The following is a 23,318-nucleotide window of genomic DNA, read 5'->3' on the forward strand; positions in this document are numbered from 1 at the left end:
GGTCAGAATCTTTATTGATTTATTATGGGATAATCCATAACAACGGGCTATGTAGACTAGAACATGGCAAAAATGTAATAGGCTTGAATCCTAAAGAAATTAACTAACTTTAAATATGGAAAGTGAGTTTGGGGTGGCGCACGCCTTTAATCCCAGCACTCGGGAGGCAGAGGCAGGCGGATTTCTGTGAGTTTGAGACCAGCCTGGTCTACAGAGCTAGTTCCAGGACAGGCTCCAAAGCCACAGCGAAACCCTGTCTCGAAAAAAAAAAAAAAAGAAAAGTGAGTTTGGGTCCTACTATTAACTACAATGAATCTCTCCTACCATAAAAGAGTAGATACCATCCAAGAGTGCTTCTACAATGTTCTTATGAAACATCACTCCAAGGGGAAAAAAAAATACATCTAACATTAGCTGTCATCAGTTATATCAAGGCCATTAAACACAGCTGACTATTGGGAGTTAATGCACTCTTCTTAAGTGATGAATGTGTCTTCTGTTCCTAAGGTACAATGGAGGTGAGACTGTGTTCTTTTGGTGATGCCTTTACAAAGGAAGCCCATTATAGAGGTCAGCTTCTTCGCCACAAAGTCACAAATGAGCCGTCTCATTTATTTTCTGGACTAACAGAAAGGGAAGTCCGAGAAAAAAAAAAACTGCTATTTCTCGCTAAGCTCAAAGCTGTGGCTTCAGTTGTCACCGAGTCTAATCACAACATGGCGAGATGAAAATAAACATCGCTTGAGCTGCCTTATGTTTACCTCCTTGGCTTGGCCACCTTCAAAGGCATCGGCAGGAGGAACTTGAGCAAGGGTTCAGAATAGATGTATGAGGTGTTTCTATTTAGAATGACTAAGCACTGTGATAATATAAATAAGTTCCAGAGTCATTCATTAAACAGAAACAAAAATAGGTACCAGCACCATATTTAAAATTCCAACCATTAATTTTTCTAGATCACCAAGGGGGAATGTGCTAGAATCATAGGAAATCATCCACATATGACCAACTATGACATATAAACACACAGATTCTGTGGGTTGGTGAAGGCGTAAGTCACAAACAATGCCACACCAGTTTGGAATTATGATTAATAGGGTGGTATATATTTAAAGGGAAAAAAACTTACAGATAACTGTCCCAGACAACAGGAGTCTAGTCGCCGGAAACGGAGCAGGAAGCGAAGAGAGCGAGAAGGGAAGTAGCCGCTTTTTTAAAGGGAGAGAGACCAAGCCCCAATGGGCTGGTATCTCAGCGGCTATAGGCTGGAGGAGCGGAAGGACCTCCCGCAACAGGTTGGGTTCAACTACACATTCTAATAGTTTAAGGGTGTAGGGGCTAAAAGGCGTCATTCACCATCACACAGAGATTTCAAGGGCTTACGTCTCTTCTAGGAAGTCCCTGGATAATCCCTACGAAACAACAGCTAGAACAAAACAAACATTTTTATGGGTATGCACATACAAGGACACATCGGTCTCTTGAACAAGTCATTGACATGGAATGTTAAGTTATGGCTGTCTTTTGCAATCTGAAATGGCCAGTCTCAGAAATGTTCTTTTCTGACTCAGGACGTGAGAACCTGAGCCATGGCAGAGGCACACTTGCCTCGCCATCACCTCCCACCATCTGCAAAGCTCTGAGGAGCACATTACAGAATTATTGTAATTACACTGCCATTTCTGACAGCTGGATGGAACTTTTACAGCGAGAGGCACGATGACTGAAAGAACATTACTGAAGAATACGGGGAAGCTAGCAACAGGGTTTTTATCCATGGCATAAAGGATAAAAAAAAAAAGCAGGGTAGAAGATAATTTAAAAGTTTTTTTTTTAAAGCCCACTAAGAGAAATTATGAAAGAGCATGCTGCAGTCACTAAATGTGGGTTCTCTATTAAGCAAGTAAAGGTTTGGATGAAAGACTACAACATCATTTGCGTCTACATTAATTATAAGTACTCTGTTGATGCCCAGTCAGAGGACTGTGAGGAACCAGCTGGGCATAGTTGGTTATGAACATTCATGGCCAACTGGTCTCACTCCGGCTTAGTCAGAAAGCCTCGTTTTTACTCCAGGTGCAACTCTTACTCTGTGAAGAGTGAAATCTTGCCTGAGAGGAGATCTAACTCTGGTGACTGGGACGTGGGGAACCACAGAACCACAGGCCACCTAAGTCCCACTGCAGGCAGACTCCCAGTGTGAAGCCTGAGCTCCCGGGGTTTCACCGAGGGACCACAACTGTGGCCCTGCTGCAAAACTAGGAATATGGAAGACCAGAGTAGATGCAGGAAGGACCAGGGGTCCTGACATCACAGGCCATGGCCACTTTTGGAAATCAAATCTCACTCGTAGACTTTGGAACCAAGAGTGTTCCTGTAAATTAAAGCTGGCTCTTCTTTAGACTACACACAATGAGGTGGCAATAAGGATCTTTCCAAATACCAAGATTGGTTCAGAGGATTGCTTTGAAATTAATTAGAGACATGGACATTTGAGAAGGAGCTGTGTGTTTTGTTTTCTTTTTTCCCCCCTCAGTAACTAGGTTGAAAATGGAAAGTTGTTTATATTTTTCAGAACACTTTATGTGAGGCAGTGGGGACTCATATAGGTCTGTGAACTGAAAGGCTGGGAACAGTGACAACCCCGCGGCAGCAAGCACAGCCAGTACCCACATCAGCTTTTCAAGAAGAGATGGCAGACCACTTGAAGAAAGAATAACTTTGCAGTGAGATGAGCATCTTCTGTAATGCCAGAATGTGAGAAGCACTCAATTAAAAATGATAAAAGTGGCAGTGTCCCCAAAAGATCTAAGTGTGAGCCATACTGAAAGATCTCCTAGGGAGGACGGCTAGACTTAGAGCAAGAAAATAAGTAGCACTGGAATGTATTGAATGAAGCAAATGATGACAGGAAATAAGAAACATTTTCTCTCTAGAACAACTGTTTAAGAAAGCATACAGCACTTCCTGTTTATCCTCAGTACTCCTGACAACAGATGTGTCAAACTTTTCTTCACAGCAAAAACCCTCCACCTCCAAGTCTGATGCCTGTGGTGTGCTTGCCAGTTCAATACAGTCCTGACTCTAAACTCTGGTGTTAGTGTGGGTCCACATGGAAAGGACTCAGTCCCACAAGAGTGACCTTCTCATACCTCCAAAGACAATTGTAAATATTAACTTTCAACATTTCTGATCACCCACCTATCAGGTCAGCAGCTCCTATAACCTCCTCTTGGGTTTAGCAGTTGACTAAAACAGGTCCCTGAATCCTGGGAGGCATGTGACTGATGGCTGTTTGTTACAAAGGATACACCGAAAGACCAACCAGATGAAAGAGATGCCTAGAACTAGAACAAGGCACCAACGTACAGAGTGTAGGGCCTCTGTGTTGGGTATACCACCCTAAGGACTGTTTTCTATATCCATAAATCTCAGGCTCCATCATCTAGCGCTTTTGGAAAAATCTCACTATGTAGGCATCATTGATTAAATCACTGTCATTGGTAACTCTACTGGGTGTCCAGCCCTAGTCTTCCCTCTTGAGGGAATACAGTGAGTGACAGTTCTATTGAACTGGGGTCCATCTCATCATGGCTCTGGACCCTGAGTCACTTAACCAGCCTAATCTCAGGCATAGACAGAAAGGACTTCTCGTCAAAAAATGATGAAACTAAAAATCAAAATTCCAAGCAATTTAGAGGGCCAGTGCACATTTTTCTTACTATTACACCTTTCTTTGACCTTTGAAAGGGGATAAATGCAGTGAACTACTTTCAGAGAATAAAGCTGTATTCTAAGGAAAAGGGAGAAGGAGAACCAAGTATTTAATTGTGAACAAACCTGGAAAACCAAGTGACAACTGATAGAATGTGCCATGTGATGCCATTCACTTCTAAATCCGAGAAGGACATTTTTTTCCCTATCCAGCATTGTCTCTTTTACCAGCGAAACTTATTTTTAACTGGTTAAGAACATCAATGTAATAGGGGCATGGTAGCACATGACAATGATCTCAGCATTATAATCACAGGCAGAGGAAGACTGCAAGTTTGAGGTCAACCTTGTCTACACACCGAATTACAGACAAGTGGGGACCATGTAGCAAGACCTGCCACCAAACAAAACTAAACACAATAAAGTTAAACACATCAATGGAGGAACACGATATTTAAATACATGTACATATCATATAATGTTTAAATTGGTTTAAACACATCTATCTTCTCAAACACTTATCTTTTAGTGAAAAAACTTAGAAACCTTTCTGTGTATATAGTGTAATAGTGCTATACAGAGTCATGGTTCCATGAGTAGCATAAGAAATTCTCACTCCAATCTAATAGTAATTTAGCACTCATGAATCAAATTTCCCTACCTGATCCCCTCAGAGAAAATTACCAGACGAAGCCTTACTAGGGGACATTCTACGGGCACCTGGTCAATATTTCTCAAAACAGACAAAGTCATGAAAAATGAGGAATGACAGAAACTGTCATGTACTAGATAACACTAGAGAATAATCAATGACCATTCTGGGGCATTTACATCTCCAAACTAGTCTATTAAAATTGTATAAGAAAAATATAATATACTACCCTGAACTGGATCTTGAACAGAAAGAGGGCATTACTGGAGGGGAAAAACATGGAGTCCATACATAGACTATTTATGTAACAGAAATGTGTCAATATGTGTTTCTCAGTGCTGACAAATACGGCACAAGCCATGCCAGTACAGGACTGTAATAATGGGATAAACTCTATTCTCTATCTGATGCTTTTCTGTGCATCTAGAATTATTCTGATAATTTTTAATTTCTTAAAAAATATAATTCCATATATTATTTGCTCCTTTTGTGGCTGTTTTTCTATCAAACTGAAAATAAAACAGAGATTTGATGCTCAAATTTTCCTCTCTAGGAAGCTGTTTTTCTATCAAACTGAAAATAATAATAAAAAAGATTTGGTACTCAAATTTCCCTCATTGATGACTCTTCTGATGGCTTTAGAAAATCTAACTCTAAGAATAAGTAAATTTATGACACTTTCTATTAAGAAAAAATCTGTTCTCTGGCAATAATTAGACTTTATTCCATTACAGAACCCAACATTTAACAATAGAGTGGCTACCACTATTTAAAAACGAACAGATAATTGTTAGAACTGCAAATATGGGCTCTAGTTTTGTCTGTTTTTCATTTTTGTAATAATAAACTTTGCCATCCAAACATTGCCCTCTTGATCGCCCTGTCCTAAAGCTAGGCATCTTAAATTTCTAAGAAAGCCTCTGTGATACCAAGCATAGCAATCCAAACCTCTAAGATGAACCACAGTATGATCAGCATTAAAATATTATGAATGCAACTGGACCTTTGTTGTACAATGAACTGCCTCTCTCCTTTGTTATGATTTCTTTTATTCATACTGTACATTGTTTAATAAACTTGATCTTATAAAGGTAATTCCTTATTAGGGAAGGAGGAATGTTATAATTATGTTATAATCATAAAAATGGGTTACTTATACTCCTTTACTAAAAACAAAAACATGGAAAAGGTAATTCAATTACCTAAAGTTATAAAACAAGTCAGAGAAAAAAGAATGGGATGCAACTTTTTTCCATGTCCGGAGAGAAGTAATTGAAGCCCCACAGAAGATGTTTCCTATCGTAAAATACCCATTAGGTTGAACCGACTGCATTATTTTCCTTTCTTACTGTTTCTAATCTGTTGGATGGTGTTAATTAATTTAATTAAGAGGCAGACTGTGAGCCTGGAAATGTCCTACATAGCTTCAGTTTGGACAATTTCTAAAAATAAAGTTAGATTCTTCAGGAGGCAAATTATAAAACTTTCCAACGTCCCTATAAACAAACCACGCTTCTTCCACCACCCTGGAAGTTGTGACTTATGAAAATTCAATTTCCTCCAAAACAATACTCATGACCAACAGTTATGTTCAGAGAGGTAACGTGCTAGCTGACAAAATCTGTCAGTGCCAGAGTCCACTTCCAAAAAAGTTTTAAAAAAGAAAAGCCAAATGTATAAATGGTGTCTTTTCAAGGGAGCTATTTCTGTTTTATTTATGGACTATGTTGTCAGTTTCTGATTACTCAAAAATGTTCTACACTGCAATAAGCCAAACAGATAACAAAGAGCTAAACCATGTCAGAAACTGTTATAGGGAACCAAAGTTTATGCTCTATACATGTATAATTGTAACAAAATAGGAACCAGGTGTTTCACCCAAAACTGACTCCGGAAATTGGTGCATATTTAGCTTAATTTGGATAACCTAACTATACATGATCTTATTCATTAGTAGTTCTCGATAGTTGAAGGGTTGTTAAAGACTTGTTTGAGTTTCAAGTGATAATATGAACAATCCTGACTTTACTGGATACAAAAATATTTTTAAAAACTGTATGCAGAAAATCCCTGCCACACTGGCCCTCTGTCTTAGGGAGGAAAACAGAGAAAGATGTATAAAATCTGGCAATTTTGCCAGATTGTAAAAAGGTCTGAAGAGAGAAGGAATGGGAGATGCTTTGAAAACTCAATGTTCATTTTGCTTGCCTTATACAATGTAAAGTCAAAAGGAACTCTTGATAGTTCTAAATTTTTATGTCATCACAGCCTATGTTCAAATACAGTAACTGCTATGTCCAGCCTTGAAAAGAGCTGTGATCTGATCCAGCACTGTGCCTGGGTCCTGCTCATCCACAGTGTCTTATGTGCATGACTGCGAGCTAGAAGCCCTTCAACACCAATCTGAACACAGAAGTAAAGCATGCTGGGAGCGACCAAGGAACCCTTTCTACAGATAATGCCCCCTCTTTTCTGCTGTATAACTCTCATCGTTTTCCCCAAATTTAAGTGTGAAGTTATTTTCATGAGTTTCTAAGTAATCTGTAATTTGAGTTATGATTGCTTTTTTAACCAAAAGCTCATATGAAAAGAGCATGTGATAGATGTTACAGTTTTCTAACCTTTGCTAAAAAAGTAAAACAATAATTATAACATGAATAGTGTGATTTTTACCTCTGAGTTGACTTTTCAGAGATTGGACTATACTGAAATGATTCCATATTGCCAAATCCTTGGATTGCCATAGGCTCAGCTATGGAATGTGGATAAATTCTGATTCTCAATATGCTAGAAATTTGAGCAGTGCACAAAAATTCTGACATTTTACCACATCTTAATGACTGTTTTTCCTAACTATTCTGATTTTCTATTATATCAAAATCCCTTTAGAAATATATAAACTAGCAGGTTGATAAAATTAAGATTTTAGAATTAAAGTCTATTAGAATTTATTAAATTTAAGACTTAATTTTGCAGATTAGATCTGCTTGTCTATCAGGTACAATAGTCACTGTGGTTGTACCAATCTGGATTTTATATTACTGAAAATTCAGATCTTTAGTTACACAGTCAAATTGCAAGTGCTCAGCACCTACCATACTGACCAAATCACATGATGCATTTTCTCTAGCCCAGCTAGAAGTCTGTGCACTGACACACTGCTATAAACTCACAGTTTGTTTGCAGCAGAGTCAAAACTAAAATTCAGGTCACAATTTCTATCTTTATCTGCCCTGGACTAAGCCACTGTCTGTGAGAACTAATGAGGAATCTGAGCACAGAAAACATCAGGCTAAGTCACATATGAGTTCATCTAATTTTCATGCAAAATCAATCATGAACTTGACCGCCAAGGACATCTAATAAATTCCAAAAATGATAAGAGGAAGAAGTCCCCAAATATTTGAAATTAGGAAGAAAGCTTTTCTAAAAGAAAGCAAAGCCCATTAAAAATCATCCAGAAAGTAACAAAACTGGGAAATGTACATCAAGGCTTATGGAATATAATTAGTCATGCTCAGGAAAGCAGGGGAAACTGAAATGAACTTATAATTTATAATTAAAAGCACAGTAGATAAAGAAAACATTCAGCTTTCAAATCTAGAGCTAGTGCCACAGAAGGAAACGGAATTAACCAAAGGAAAGAACAAAATTACCAAGTCAGATGTTTCCTAGTTGAAAAAGGTAGAAGATTTACACACTCTGAAGAAAAATCAGAGTATAATGATAAGTATAAAAACAATTTTACAAATTTAATTAAAAGACATACAGTGAAAAACTAAATGAGAATAAATAACAAATACAATTGTTTTTGAGAAAACTAAATTATACAAGAATACCATGCACTGTTAGAAAACTGAAAAATCCAAAAGAAGTGGATGATTTCTGAAATATGCTTTAACAAAAATATTCCACAAGGTATTAAAATATAAGGTCATCAAACATAAAAGTACCTTATCTATCTTGAAAATCTGACTATTGAAAGGGTAAAAATAATTTAACATCGATCAACTTAAATTATATTATCAAATCAATGGTGAAAAGGTATGATCAGAAGATTAAAATGCAGGATAAAACCCATCTACCATGCAATTTTTAAATTCTCAAGCAAGAGGACTAGACATAAACTTTTAAAATCTTATGAAAGGTATTTACTTTAAAAGTTAGGAATAAGAAAAGGATATCCACTCTCTCCACATCCTTGAAATCTTAGCCAGACCAATAAGACAACTGAAGGAGAACAAGGAGATACAAACAGAAAAGAGAAAAGGCATAGTGTTCTTATTGGCAGATTATATGATTTTATATCTGAAACTCTCTAAAAATGCCCACAAACAGCTAATAAACACTTTCAGCAAAGTAGTAGGGTACAAAATTAACACACACACACAAAAATTACCTATATATAATGACAAAAGGATTGACAAAGAAGTCAGGGAAACAGGCACAAAAGCTTCATACATAAACATATGTATGTTCTGGAATAATTCTAACCAAGCAAATGGAAAACTTGTATAACAAAAACTTTAAGACAGAGGAAAAAAAACTGACTAAGACACCTGAGGGTAGAGACTGGTAGGATTAATTTTGTGAAAACATTTATCCTACCAAAAAGAATCTACAGACTCAATGCACAAAATTAAAAATCAATAATTAACTTTACAAGGAAAAACACACACAAAAAACCCAAAACAGAACAGCTTAGAAAATCCTGAATAATAAAGTACCTGCTAGAGGTATCGCCATCCCAGATTTTAGTTGTATTACATAGACATAGTAATAAAAATAACATGGTATTAACATAAAAAACAGACATGCTGATCAATGGAATCAAACTGAAGACCTAGATATATGCCCACACAATTAAGGACACTTAATGTTTGACAAAGTCAAAAGTACACTTTGGAGAAAAGATAGCATTTTCAACATATGGTGCTGGTCAAACTGGATAAGTACACATAGAAGAATTGATCACACTGTACAAAAGTCAGCTTCAAATAGATAACCTCAATGTAAGACTAGCCACACTAAACCTAACAGAAAAGAAAATGGGGACTAGGTTTGAAATCTGACACGGGGAAGGACTTTCTAAACAAAACACTGATAAGACTAACAATTAATAAATGGGACTTCATGAAGCTAAAAAGGCTTCTATACAGCAAAGGACACTAGCATTCTTTGAGCAAACTATCAGCCTGTAGAATGGAAAAAAACTTTTCAGTTATATATCTGATAAATGGTTAGTAACTAGAATATATAAACTAAAAGAGAAATCCTGAAAAATCAAGAAACTTAATTAAATTAAAACTTGGGTTTAGAACTAAACCAAGAGGTCTCCAAAAATGAAACACAAATACCTGAGAAATACTTTTTAAAATGTTCAACATGCTTAGCCATCACAGAAATGCAATTCAAAACTACTGGAAGAGGGCCGGGCGGTGGTGGCGCACGCCTTTAATCCCAGCACTCGGGAGGCAGAGGCAGGTGGATCTCTGTGAGTTCGAGACCAGCCTGGTCTACAAGAGCTAGTTCCAGGACAGGCTCCAAAGCCACAGAGAAACCCTGTCTCGAAAAACCAAAAAAAAAAAAAAAAAAAAAAAAAAAAAAAAAAAAAAAAAAAAAAACTACTGGAAGAGAAAGGTAATCATGAACATCACCCAGCTACAAACCCTGTAACCTACAACATCAACCTGTCTGAAAGATATACCAGAGCAATAGTGGTACAGATGTTAGGGAAGTAACCAGCCACTTTTAAATGGGATGTAAGGTCTACACCATGTGATCGAATCCACATATGGCCCTGTAAAGTGGCCAGGAATCTGAGACTAGTTAGGTAATGGGCCCTAAAGGAAAACCTATTACTATTATTCTGCTAAAGGAACAGAGCTCCTAATAAATACCTAAAAATCAGAGCAGCACTCAACCATCACCACAAAAGCTTATTCCTATATTAGAGAGTAGAACACAGAGGCCCACAATAAACACTATAGAGTGAGAAACTTTGGAGCACTCAGTCCTAAATAGAACGTCTTTACCAAACACCTCTCCTCAAGGCTCAGGTAACTGCGCAGAAGAGGATGTAGAGAAATTGTAGGTGCTGGGTGTAGTAGATGAGATCAAAGAAACAACATCTTCCAGGCACAAGGGAACTGATACACATATGAACTCAGAGAGACTATGACAGCACCCACAAGATCTGCGGGCTGCGGGAGCTGCATCCGATTAGCCAATGACATCTCAGGGTGACCCGTCCTATAGGTGTGGTTTTCCCTGAGTACATGACCAGATAAAACTGAGAAAGGCTTCACATGCTTGCTCTCTTGGTGTGGTCGGAGCTGGAGCAAGTGGTGAAGAAGCAGCATATGGTTGGTGCTCTTGACCCTTGGGTAGAACTGCTGGAGGAAGGCAGCTAGCTGGATCAGCAGAAGTGTCTGCTTGTTTCTGTATTCGTGAGTTTGTCTTTTCATTGCACCTCTTAATGAATTGGTAAATAAACTCTTGTGGGTTCTCACAGAGTAGAGGAAATGAGCACAAAGTTCTACTGCTAACCTAGAAGCTATTTACAGTTGATAAGCTGCTGGGAAAGGGAAAACCAGTTTTTGCCAATGGAGGAATACTGGGTATATCAATCACACTCAGGGCAGGCTCCATGCCCAAAAGGAATTGTCCAACGTGAAACGGACTTCACTTTTTGTGCACTTTTTCTTCTGTTTTTGGGATGCTATTTTCTCTATCACACGTTAGAAATAAAGAGTGCAGTCTAGAAAGGTTAAGTAACTTCAGATATAGAGAGATGCTTCCCAATATACTTAAAAGCCATGGGTTCTGTGTATAGGGAAGACACACTGAGTCCTTCCTCCCATAATGCTAAGTGCATCAGCATCAGAATGAGCTCAAGTAATCGAATAGGTAAGAACTAGTTTTCAAACATGGGTTCAGCCACTTCATGGCTCTACATTTATGTTATTCCGTCATTCTGTAACTGCACATTAAAGAATGAATTTCTTAATTCCTTATTGGCAGGTGGGATTAGAGAATTGTGCTCTATAAACAAATCCCTACGTGAAAAAAAAATCTGGAAGAAATACGGATATTTTATAGCTATGTGTCTCCGTGTATAAATACCACTTCATCTAAACTTAAAGTGTTGATCAAGATGATCTCTAAGCCAAAAGAATAAAGTCAAAAAGTGACAATTTTGCCAAGTGGAAATGTCAAATTCAGTGATTTAATAAAATTTAGTGTTCGGCAATGATTAGCCTGTAGCTGCAGGGTCGCACGGCCATCAGCCCCGTGGTTCCCTTCCCTGCTAAGTCTTCTCAGCAGCACCATTAGCTGTCATATTACTATTAATGGGTGCCTAAGGATGTCTCATCTATCATTTCTAATGTTCCTTCTCCTTTTAAGTGGGCTGTTTAACGAGAAGGGGCTGCTGCAGTCATGGGAATGCATCATTAGCCAAACATATTATTGCAAACATCACATCCATCGCTCAGTTTCTCTACATAAAAAGAAGAGGGAAGTGAGTGAACGTGAGAGAGATGGAGGGAGGCAGAGGAACGGAATTCCCTCTATGCAAGGAGTTTGCCCTCTCACACCAGAAAGGACACAAAGTACTTGATCAAATTCTTAAAAGTACTTCTCGAAGGGCTTTAACCCAAATCACATTGAATGTAGGTAAGGAACATTTTTTTCAACATACTATTTTCCAGACACACGCAGATAAAATTATGTTCATATAAGCAAGCATAGTCTCCAAGTAAAGAGCTATAGTACGTAACTTAAAGGTCTGGCGTGATGACTTGATGGATAAAGTACTGATCATACAAATGTCAGGATCGGAGTTCAAAGGGTGGTGGCCTGTCTCTAATCCCAGCCCTGGTGAGACAGAGATGGGATACCCAAGGCATACTGGCTAGTGATGTGGGAGTGTCATATATCAATCTGTTGATTTCATTGGCTAAGCAATAAAGAAACTGCTAGGCCCATTGGATAGGCCCACCCTTAGGTGGGTGGAGTAAACAGAACAGAATGCCGGGAGGAAGAGGAAGTGAGGTCAGACCCGACAGTTCTCCTCTCGGGAGCAGACGCCGCAGCAGAGACGCCATGCCCAGCTCCCAGGCAGACGCAAGCAATGAAGCTCTGACCCAGGATGGACATAGGCTAGAATCTTCCCGGTAAGCGCACCTAGGGGCGCTACACAGATGATTAGAAATGGGCTAAATTAATATGTGAGAATTAGCCTAGAAGAGGCTAGATAGGAATGGGCCAAAGCAGTGTTTAAATGAATACAGTGTCTGTGTAATTATTTTGGGGCATAAGCTAGCCGAGCCGGCGGCTGGGGTGTTGGGGGACGCAGCCCTGCAGCGCCCATATTACTACAGGCTAGCTAGACCAGTAGGAACAGCAGCCTCTAATTTCAGCAAGAAACCCTGCCTCAGAAAGTAGAGGATGATCAAGGAAGAAATCCACCATCAGCCTGCACCACTACAATCACACACTATGTTGTGTGTGCTCTTGTACATTTTGCAAACATCAAGTTGCTAATTGGCAAAGAGAGTGCATATATATGTTCAAAGTGAATTTAGGCCTATGCTTCTCAAATGCACAAAGACTGAAAAACAGGAGGGGAAAACTGTATCAAAATGCCCATTTTTCCTCTTCCTTAATTCGTTTGTGTTTCCACGGGCACCACAGGGCCTGTCTCCAGTACCACTCACGCTAGGCAGCCCTGCTCTGTGGGTAGCTATTTTATGCTTTCAACAACAGCTCTCCTAGATGATCATCCACATCTGTGTCCCTTCATAAGTCAATAATCTACGCCAGCTGTTTTCCAAAAATAACCATTAGGAAGGCACCAGAGCAGACCCAAGTGTAGATTCCGTCAGCTGCACATCTTTCCATGTTTTCTTAGCTCATCTGGGGTTTCACCATCACTATGCTGGTCAGGGACTAGGAAGGAGTGAGCTATTGTTGTCAACGTTTCCGTTTTCGGCGACTCAGAGCAGAAGTGTTAAAAATCTGTGTGCACGCGAGCGGCACTGAATACTAAGAAGGTATTAAAGGGTGAGACAAATAGCATCCACACCATCTTCTTGTCTTACGGCCTCGGCATTTATTATATTCTGACACAGTTATGATTGATGTGGACGCCTTGGTACTGAGAGCTCAAGACTTATATAGCCAATGAAAGATTATTACACTTAGTGGAAAGATAAAGCCAATGAAAAATGATGTAATAAAGCTCAACTTTCCAGCTTCTTGACTGTCAGATTTTGTAATAAAAACGTATCTAAACTGTATAAATCAGCATAAATGTTTGAGACAAGCAGAAATAGACTGCTTACTGAAACTACACAGAAAGGGCAGAATACATCTACTCTAAGACCAACAAAAGCAAGAAGTGCATCTAAAAGCATTTCAAGCTTGGCCCTTGAATATAAACCTAGGTTAAGCAGGTTCTACTGGTTCCCGCGGCGATGTCTTGTTGAATCCGTTCTGTTGTAGGCACATCACTCTTTAATACCGTGTGGCACAGCATTAATGAAGACGAAATAAGAGCCTCATTCATGGAGAGCATTCATGCTTTCTAGACTCGCCATCACTCTCGTAATGAAAACATGTGTTCCAGCTTGTATCATTTGTAAGGGGTAGATCTGAAGCTCAGACTGATTTCCAAACTAAACACTTTGGTCTTTACTACCATGTCACAGACGTGCACTGTGCATCGCATGCAAAGAAGTCAAGGAGTGGTTGTCAGCTTCCAAAACAAAAACACAAAACACAAAAGTCAACAACCACAGATGCTGCTGCCGCCTTCCATTACCAAACATGTGGAACCAGACCAAGGAACACTTTCCACACTCAGTTTCTCAGATCACCACATGTCATTTCATGATGATCCAGAGTTCCCCATCAACATCCCAACAGGTCCTCTCCTTTGGAACTCATGAGCTCCAAATCTATATGAAGAAAAGTATAAAGCAATGCACACTGATGTTTTAATCACTCACAGCAAGTTTAGGGAGACAACAATATGGCCCACATTGGCTAGTTCTTTAAAATGGGAATCTATCATGTATAGCTTGCAGTAAAAGAAAAGAAACAAAAACAAAAAAAACAAAAAGCCCTCTAGTCCCATTGCATGCTAAAGTATAAAGGATAACGGAAACAAAAACAGATCACACATGTCTGAACTCTGTTTACAGATGCCCAAGCCCTCCTAAGGCAGGCTCCTGCTCAACAGGCTCCACCCAGAAAAGCTGTACCAACTTCCAACCTTTCAGGCTGCAGTGTGGATAAGCAGAGGAACAGCAAGGCTCACTGCTCCTCCTTCCTGGAACAGAGGCTGTTACTCCTTCCCTCTCAGAGCTCCAACTTCTCTGCTAGGATCGTTTCCTTAGTCTGGCAGAATAAGAGCCCATTTGCTTTCACGTCCTGAGTCAAGCTCCGTGAAATTTACCCAGTATTTCTTTTTCCTTTAGATAGGCCTAGAAAGCAGCTACCATTACGTCATTCCTATTTTACAGAAGAACAAAGGCAGAAAACTGATCAAGTTACACTGCTCCAATGTGATAACAGATTTCAACTAGGATCTATCTCTCCACAGGTTTTTTGTTGTTGTTTGTTTGTTTTTATGGTTTTTTTTTTGTCCTTAACTACTAAATCAGGAGAACCAGACTCTAGTCTCAAACTTCCAATTTTTTTGGATCAAAATGAAAACGCTTTAATGCAAAAATCTTAAGTGCTATGCTCAGGGTCATATCTCGACAATTGATATTGTCAGTATAAAACCCAACACTTGTTTTTGTAAGTGCCTTCTCCTACCCCACATTGCCTTTTCATAAAATGTGAAGGTAGACACACATTCTGATTTCCTACGTGAATACATACCGTTACTTGTCGATGCGACTCACTGGATGGTAGACGGGACATCCTCCATGATTACTTCTGGGCCTCCAAAAGCTGCCATCACTATCCCTACACCTGACTTAAAATAACTGATCTTTTCACAATCGAAAAACGCTATAACCCCAAATCTGCTAAGAATTCTTACTACAGATGGACCCACAGTATTTTCCCCTACATTTTAATGACAAATGGTGATAATTATTTAATGTGCTTATTTCCAAATTTCCAACACTAGAATCACTCAGGTTGCTTTAAGCCACCCCCGTTCCAGGGCTATGTCACCAATAAATTAAACTTAAAAGATTGGCTGGAGGCAAAATTAACCTCAATTCTTTGAAGATTATTTTTATTTTTACTTATGTGCATGTCTGTGTTCGTGTATGCCACATGTGTGCATGGACCATGGAGGCCAGAAGAGGGTGTCAGATCCCCTGTAGTAAAAACTATAGGTGTTAGAAACCAAACCTAGGTCCTTTGGAAGAGCAGCAAGTGCTCTTAACCATGAAGCCATCTCTCCAGCCCAAGCCTCAATATTTCTTAACCTTTGAGATGATTCCAATATGCATTAAATTGGAAAACCAGAGCTTTAATTATTATTAAACTTTAGTGTTGTGGGTAGCGGTAGCTCAACAAGGCTAACCTAACACCAACCATAATTTCTACCAGAGCTATCAATTATGTAAATTCACCGTGTTCAAATTTTTCTTTGAAATACAACTAAGAGATATCAAAATAAACTATCATAGAACACCAATGTTAGTTACTTAACAGGACACCTTTTAGCTGGTACTACAGAGAAACACAGAAATACACACCCTTACCTTACACACACACACACACACTCAGCAGAGCCAGCAGTCACAATGAGCTTATACCCAGGGGGATATGTCCACTGCTGTCCCCTAACGTAATCTCACAGTAACAGCCTTATCATGGCCAAAACCAAAGGAAAGAAATCCTATAAGCCTTTTTCCAAAACTAATCCTGAGATTTCCTCTTGAAAGTTTGCATCATTAAATGAAAACCAACCAGCTGCCTTTATAAGCCTATTTAACTACCACAGACTTTGAATCCACAGACTTTGAATTCCCTAACAGAAGACAACATGATTAAGGAGTCACACAACTAATCAAGAAAGGCTTTTTAATCACTGTACATAAGAAAAATAGAATTAACATATAATCAACAAAATTGTTCCTTGTTCTTTCTAGTTATAAATCTTATTTGTAATAGGTGTTTGTCAGTTCTTATATTCATGAGATTATAACCAACCTAGTTTCTCAATCTTCTAACTCTTGTTTCTCTAAGGAAAAAGCCTTCCATGACATTTCTGGTCACTAGTCCCAAAGACATAGAAAACACTGAGCACTTCTTAGGGCTGCTAAACTAAATTTGGGCTAAGTATGGCAGCTCATATCCATAGTCCCAGCACTTACGAGGCTAGAGCCATGCTATGGATTCAGAGACAGCCTGGGCTAAGAGTAAAATTGTATCTTAAAAAAGAAATCAGGGGCCGGGTGGTGGTGGCGCACACCTTTAATCCCAGCACTCGGGAGGCAGAGGCAGGCAGATCTCTGTGAGTTCGAAACCAGCCTGGTCTACAAGTGCTAATTCCAGGACAGGCTCCAAAACCACAGAGAAACCCTGTCTCAAAAAAAAACCAAAAAAAAAAAAAAAAAAGAAAAACAGGGGCTGTAGAGATGGCTCGGTGGTTAAGAGCACTAGTTGCTCTTCCAGAGGACCAAGGTTCAATTCCCAGCACCCACATGGCAGTTCGCTGCTGTCTGTAACTCCAGTTCCAGGAGATCTGACACCTTCATACCAATGCATATAAAATAAAGTTTTTTTTTAAATCAATTCTACCAAGAAGAGAATATATTTATTCATTTCTAATAATTATATTGTACTTTCATAGCAATTTGAGGGTTTTTCTTAGTGTTTCAAAAGCATTCTAAGACAATATAATTCAGAAGAAGGAAAAATGTCTACTTACAGGTATCATCCAGTTGGCCAGGTCACCGTATTTAGAAACCTGCATGGCTCCTAACATTGTGAGATTGACATGTCCCCTGGGAAAGAAAGAAAGAAGTATAAAGCAAACCTCACATGCTTTATGTCCCCTTTGCTTGAAAGCATCAGCAATTAAAATAATCTTAAGCTCCAAAATGCATCTATTTTCCCACTCCCTGCAATTGATTTCTAAATAGATCAGCGCCAAGCTGGTGCAAAGAAGTACCATTAAGAGTTCTTTTTTAAAAATTATAGCTTATATTGTCTCCAAACACAAACTAAACACAGGTGTGCACAGTGAAGTTCGTTTCCTCCAGTGAGGGAGAATGTGACTTATTTTGAAGACAAACTGTAGCTGGAAAGTGAGCCCACAGTTTGAAGGAAATGTTGGGAATACCTTATAATGTTATTCCAGTCAAGCTGGCACAAAGAGGCAGACTCCATGTAGGGGGTCTTTTCAAAGTAGTGGGGTGGGTATTTCCATGCCCAACCCTCAGTGGGAATAATTTCACAGCTTTCTGCAGCTGAACAAACCGTGATCGCTTAATGGGACGGTGGTAAAGGGGACTGCGCCGCAGAGGCTTGCTCAGGGGATGACTCAGCCCACTCCACACCATGTGACTACAGAGAGGGGCTGCACTATTACATACCCTCTAATCATCGCGAATGACTCATCGCTGGAGAAGAAAGAGGCTCCTGGGAGAACAGTAACCGTTTCCTTTCCTAAAGGCACACACAAAAGAAAGAAGGAAAGGGGAGGGGGGAGAACTATTAGATTTCTGAGATCATCATGATGGACAGAGGTCTGTACCATCTCTGCTTCTGGAAGACACTACAATCCAACAAAAATGCATTTGCATGTGGGGTAGCAAGTGTCCACCCTGAGAAGAGGTGTATTTTACCTCTAATGTTGTTTAGATTTTTGTTCCTGCAAAGTGATAACAACCAGCATTTACAGGATTGCTGCTTGGAAATTCTCTACGGGCAAAGGATCCTCTGCTGTCTAGACAATGCCCTTCAATTTGCAGCTATCGACGCTGACAATCTGCAGTTAAAGACTAAAGGTTGCCAAGGACCTGTACTGCACACAGTGGCTATAGGCAGCAATGCCACACTGCACATGTGATTTTGAAAGGAACCCTCAGATGGCAGCTGTGAGGTGATGAAAGGTCATTAACTTAATTATGTCAGTCATTTCACCATGTGCACGCATGTCAAATCAACACACCAAACATTAAACACTGAATACACACTACTTTCTTTTGCCAACCGTGCTGGCTAGTTCCATGTCAAATTGAAACAAGGGGGAAATCTCAATTGAGAAAATACCTCCATAAGATCTGCTGGTAGGCAAGCCTGTGGTGCATTTTTTTAAGATTGATGCGTGAGGGCCCAGCCTATGGTGGGTGGTGCCATCCCTGGGCTAATCTGGGTTCCCTAAGAAAGCTAACTGAGCAAGCCAAGAGGAGCAAGAGAGTAAGAAGCATTCCTCCACAGCCTCTACATCAGTTCCTGCCTCCAGGTTCCTGCCCTGCTTGATCTTCTGTCTTAATTTTCTTTGACAATGAAGTGTGATGGGCAAGTATAAACCGCTGAACAAACCCTTCCCTCCCCAAGTTGCTTTGGTCATGGTCAGCAACAGAGACCCTAAGACACCAACTATGCCTTAATAATTGTGGGGAGAAAAGCTAAAATAGAAATAGATGAAAATGTGTAAAAACCTACCTAATTCCTTATTACCATTAAGCCTGACGCCCCCTCTCCTCACATGCAAGTACATACACATATCCATCTTTCTTCTCCAGCCCCTTTAAGCTGTGAGCTCCTTCACATACTTTCATGAAATCAGAGAACACTTCTGAACACATTTGATACTAATTTCTAAGAGATTCTCTTGTTAAGACTTCTAAATTAGGACACATAGTTATTTAAAAAAAAAAAAAAGCTTCACATTTAGCTGGGTGTGGCGGCACAGGCCTGTAATCCCGGGAGTCTGAGGCAGAAGGATCACACCATCTACACAGGGAATTCCACCTAGCGGGGATTACAGACTGAGGGAGACCCTGTTTTAAAAATTAAAGATAGCTATATAAATAAAACCTCCATGTTTATCCAGTTAGCACACTAGCTAACTACCAGTGCCTTGGTCAGAGCCAAGCTGCCCGTCTTGTGGGATCTACATTCTGTCTCTTCCTGCTTTCAGAACATCATATGGTCTCCACTGGTAAAACGCTCAGATGCCATCTGACTGAAGTAAGTCAGCTGTCCCAGAGAACTCCCTCCTCTGCTCCATCACAGGAAGGTAGCTTAGGAGAGGAAGAAAAGCTATACTTGAGAGGTCAGAATGCAGGAAACGTTCTCAGATGCCGCAGCACCGGAAGACGACTGGCCACCCCAGCTGTACACCACAGCTACAGCTACCCTGGCTGGCTTCCCAAGGACTGCTGAAAGCTAAGACCTTTGTCGATATCCTTAACTTCAGCTCGAGGATGGGGGGAAAGTAGGCCTATTTATATCATACTGAAATATTCATTGCCCGAGGGAGTTCGATTCTAAATAATGGAAATATTTTTCTTCTTCCAAAGTACCGCAAACCTGAAACTCTTTGGGAACCACTTTCTGGTATGGTTAGAGGTGGCTTTTAGACAGCACACAAGACGTGGAGGATTAAGTGAGATAATGCATGTGCAGTCCTCTGCCAGAGCCGAGTGCAGAGCAGAAGCTTCGTGACAGAAGCTGGTATTACAATCATGAGTGCTACTCCCTCCAGACCACTCAGCATAAGAGGCAGAGCGGCTTTCCCTCCAGGGACAACGTCACAGGACCACAAACTGGCTCACACAGTAAGCCTCCCAACCAGTCTGCAGGAGCTCTAAGCTTTCAGACATACACACTACAGCCAGACCTCATCCAAATGCTTCTTCTGGCCCAATCAGATCCTTGCCACTTCTGTGGGGTGGAGAGTCATGGAGGAAAACTGTCCAGGACATGGAAGAAACACAAACTTCCTAAGTCTTTGTTTCTTCTGAGTGTTAAGTCACAATTTCCAAAAGACATTCTCCACTGATGACATACGGGAGGTGGTTCTTTTAAATTAATAATAATAATAATTTTTTTACTATTATTAGCATTTTTTAGGAAATTCTGAGCCCAGTGGGGAGTGTTCTGCCTCTCTCTGAACTGCACAAGCCGTATTTAAAGTCGTGAGAACATCCGTCATGGAAAAGTACCCAGGCTTCTTCTGAGGCAGTCTTATAAATTACATTTTTCTGAAGCAGAGTCAACTGTCCATGTTTTTACTTATTTATACTATGTATTTCCAGTGTGTGTATGTGTCTTCTAAGGTGGTGTATATTCTTTGGAAGTAGTGACCTCTCCACATTTTTACTTATGTTATTTCTTCTGACTGAGTATATGTGTATGTGTGTGAGGTCGGAATATAATTCTCAGGACTCGGATTGAACCCAGGTCAGGCCTGTCCCTAAGCACCTCTACCCATGAGCCACTCTGTTAGCCTGACTTTTACTCATTGGTAATTGCTGTAAGCATTCCAACTGGCTATCCATTCCAAAGATCAGCACTGAAAATGTATATGTGAGCAGAATTGTTCAGACTAAGCAAGTTGCATTTTTATGTTTAGGAATACACACACACACACACACACACACACACACACACAATTAAAAGGTTTGAAGGGAGGAAAGAGAAGGGATAAGAAATGTGATTATATTATAGTCTCAAAAAATTACATGTTTATAGGTTTATACATACTGTGAATTTTCAAATCAGAAGCAACACTTCTGCCTTTCCTCTAAAGCTGATTCTTTCTTGATTAGAAAAACATGAAACCCCTTTCAGCTTTTTGAAACATACAGTAGGTCCTTGATAACTATGGTTACCCTGCTGTGCACATGAGAACCCCTATTATCTAGTCATAACTTCCTGCCCACTGGGAAGCCTTCCTCAGCTCTGCCTTCTGCCTGCTCTGGTCGCCACCATTCTAGCCTCAACTTCCAGGATACCGACTTTTCTTTGGTTCCATGTCATGCAATACTGAGACCATGTGCCTGACTTGTCTTTCTATGCCTGATCCATTTTGCTTAGCATAGTCCACATGGTCTCAAATGACAAAAGATCATTGTTTTTCAACCATTTAATAGTATTCTACTATGTATTTTATTTATCCATTGATTATCCAATAAAAACTCAGCCTATTTCCATTTTATAGGCTTGGTAAACAGTATTGCAATAAACACAGTACGGACAGATGTCTCTGTGATTTGCTGATTTTATTTCTTTTGGCAATGCACCCCAAAACAGACTTACTAGATTATATGCTGGTTCTACTTTTGGGTGCTATTATTTTTAAACATCCAACATCTAAATGAATCCAGTACCTAAGTATACTATGTTGAATTCACAATTTTCTAATGCAACATTCAGGATTTGGTCAGTAACTATAACAATAAATCAATGTAAAGAATAATAGCCTTGCCACCGATCCAAAACCCTGTCCAGGCATCCAGCCCACTTGACAGCCAGTGTCAGGTGAAAGACCAAGTTTCCAGTTTCAGCTTTGTTTTGCTCCATTCTTGGACCCTTTCCAAGCACCCACCCCACACAATAGACAGAAGCCAACAAAGGTTACTCTAAACTTCTCTCTAGTGAACGGCAGTAAATACAGACACTCCTAGGTCACAAAGTGACAGCTGAGAGCTGAGCCCTAGACAAGCCATTTCTAACATCCCTTCTAAGGCTCCTGGCTGCTACAGGAGAGCAGGCAGAGAGAAGATAAAAGCTGGAGGAAAGGAAGAAGGGCTGTGATAAAATAGCCTACAGATAAGGCATAGACATTGTAACCATGAACTCACAGTATCTACAGGCTCCTCTACTAAGTCTGAACAAGAATGGCCCTGCTAACAGTCGGGTACCAATGGAGGAGGGGATCACCAAGGCAGAGCCTCTTCACTGAACTATTTGCTACTAAGAGATTCGGGGAGAGAGAGAGTACCTGACTTCAGATGTATACCTACTGCTGACCCCAACAGGCCCCAATGGATAGTCCCAAACCAATGGTCACACAGATGGCCATGGTTAAATTAAATGGATCATGAAGTAAAAGTCAGGAATCTGGAATGGGGGAGGAGCAGGCAATGAGGGGATAATAAGGATGAAAGCAATAAAAGGAGAGTGAGGATAAAGTCATCTGAATGCATTAATACATGTGTGACAGTTTCAAACAAATAACTTCTCTGTGTGTACGTCTAAATCTTTTCATATGATTTTGTCAAGAGAGTGCATTAATTTTATCCTTATTCAGTTCTTTGGTGCATAATTCAATAGTGAGTAAGTAACTATTATGAACACTGAACAAAGCTACAAACAAAATTCAACTTCCCTATACACTGGTACTCAAACATGAATTCTCAGCAGACCCAGATGGAGAGCATCTACATATGCAGGCTGCTGCTGCCTCCAGCTCCCCCAGTTTCTAATTCCATACTAAATTAGTAGGGGCTGAGATCTAAGAGTCACTGGTCATGCTGACACTATGGATACAGAGACTTAAAAAACTAATACCCTAAGTGGGGGGGACAGTTTCTAATTGAGCAAGAAAGAGAAATAGTTACAAGACAAAATAATGGGTATTTAAGAGAAAGACACTCAATGTGTTATAGGTTCTGGGGAGGGGACATTCTTGTCCTGTGGAGGGATTGGAAGTGATCAAATAGGCCAAAATGTGAAGGAATAACATAATACATTTTGATGGTAATTATGAGTGAGATGGGGTAAAAATGAAGGGGAGAATCTGGTGAGCACACAGTAAACTCAAAGGCTACCAGAATGAAGGAATGGTCCAAAGCAGAGAGAGCCCAATAGACATTCAGTGTTGAGCTGCCTGTACTTCCGTGTGCAGGCCTGTGGCTCTCCAGGAGTGGAAGAGCCCTCCAAAGCAGGGTGACCTTCTGGGAGGCTGTTCTAGTCACAGAATGTTTGGCAGTGTCTCTGGCCTCTACCTACTAGATGCCAG

The 23,318-nt window shown here is 40.0% G+C and overlaps 1 protein-coding gene across 2 annotated transcripts in view; it reads right to left on the bottom strand.

The window, feature by feature from the left end:
* Oxct1 (3-oxoacid CoA-transferase 1) overlaps positions 1–23,318 on the bottom strand; it is a 117,421-nt gene that overhangs the window by 31,801 nt on the left and 62,302 nt on the right. The window contains exons 12-14 of one of the 2 annotated variants that reach the window (XM_075975971.1): positions 17,938–18,010; positions 17,271–17,346; positions 17,011–17,091 (exon numbers count right to left, since the gene is read on the bottom strand). In XM_075975971.1, the coding sequence (XP_075832086.1) occupies positions 17,026–17,091; positions 17,271–17,346; positions 17,938–18,010 (215 nt within the window). In that variant the 3' untranslated portion in view covers positions 17,011–17,025. Of the gene's footprint in view, positions 1–17,010; positions 17,092–17,270; positions 17,347–17,937; positions 18,011–23,318 lie in introns of those variants that run through there. The other variant, XM_075975970.1, reaches the window with a different exon arrangement.

The sequence above is a fragment of the Microtus pennsylvanicus genome, chromosome 6 (assembly GCF_037038515.1).
Source record: "Microtus pennsylvanicus isolate mMicPen1 chromosome 6, mMicPen1.hap1, whole genome shotgun sequence".
In the NCBI taxonomy this organism is placed as follows: domain Eukaryota; kingdom Metazoa; phylum Chordata; class Mammalia; order Rodentia; family Cricetidae; genus Microtus; species Microtus pennsylvanicus.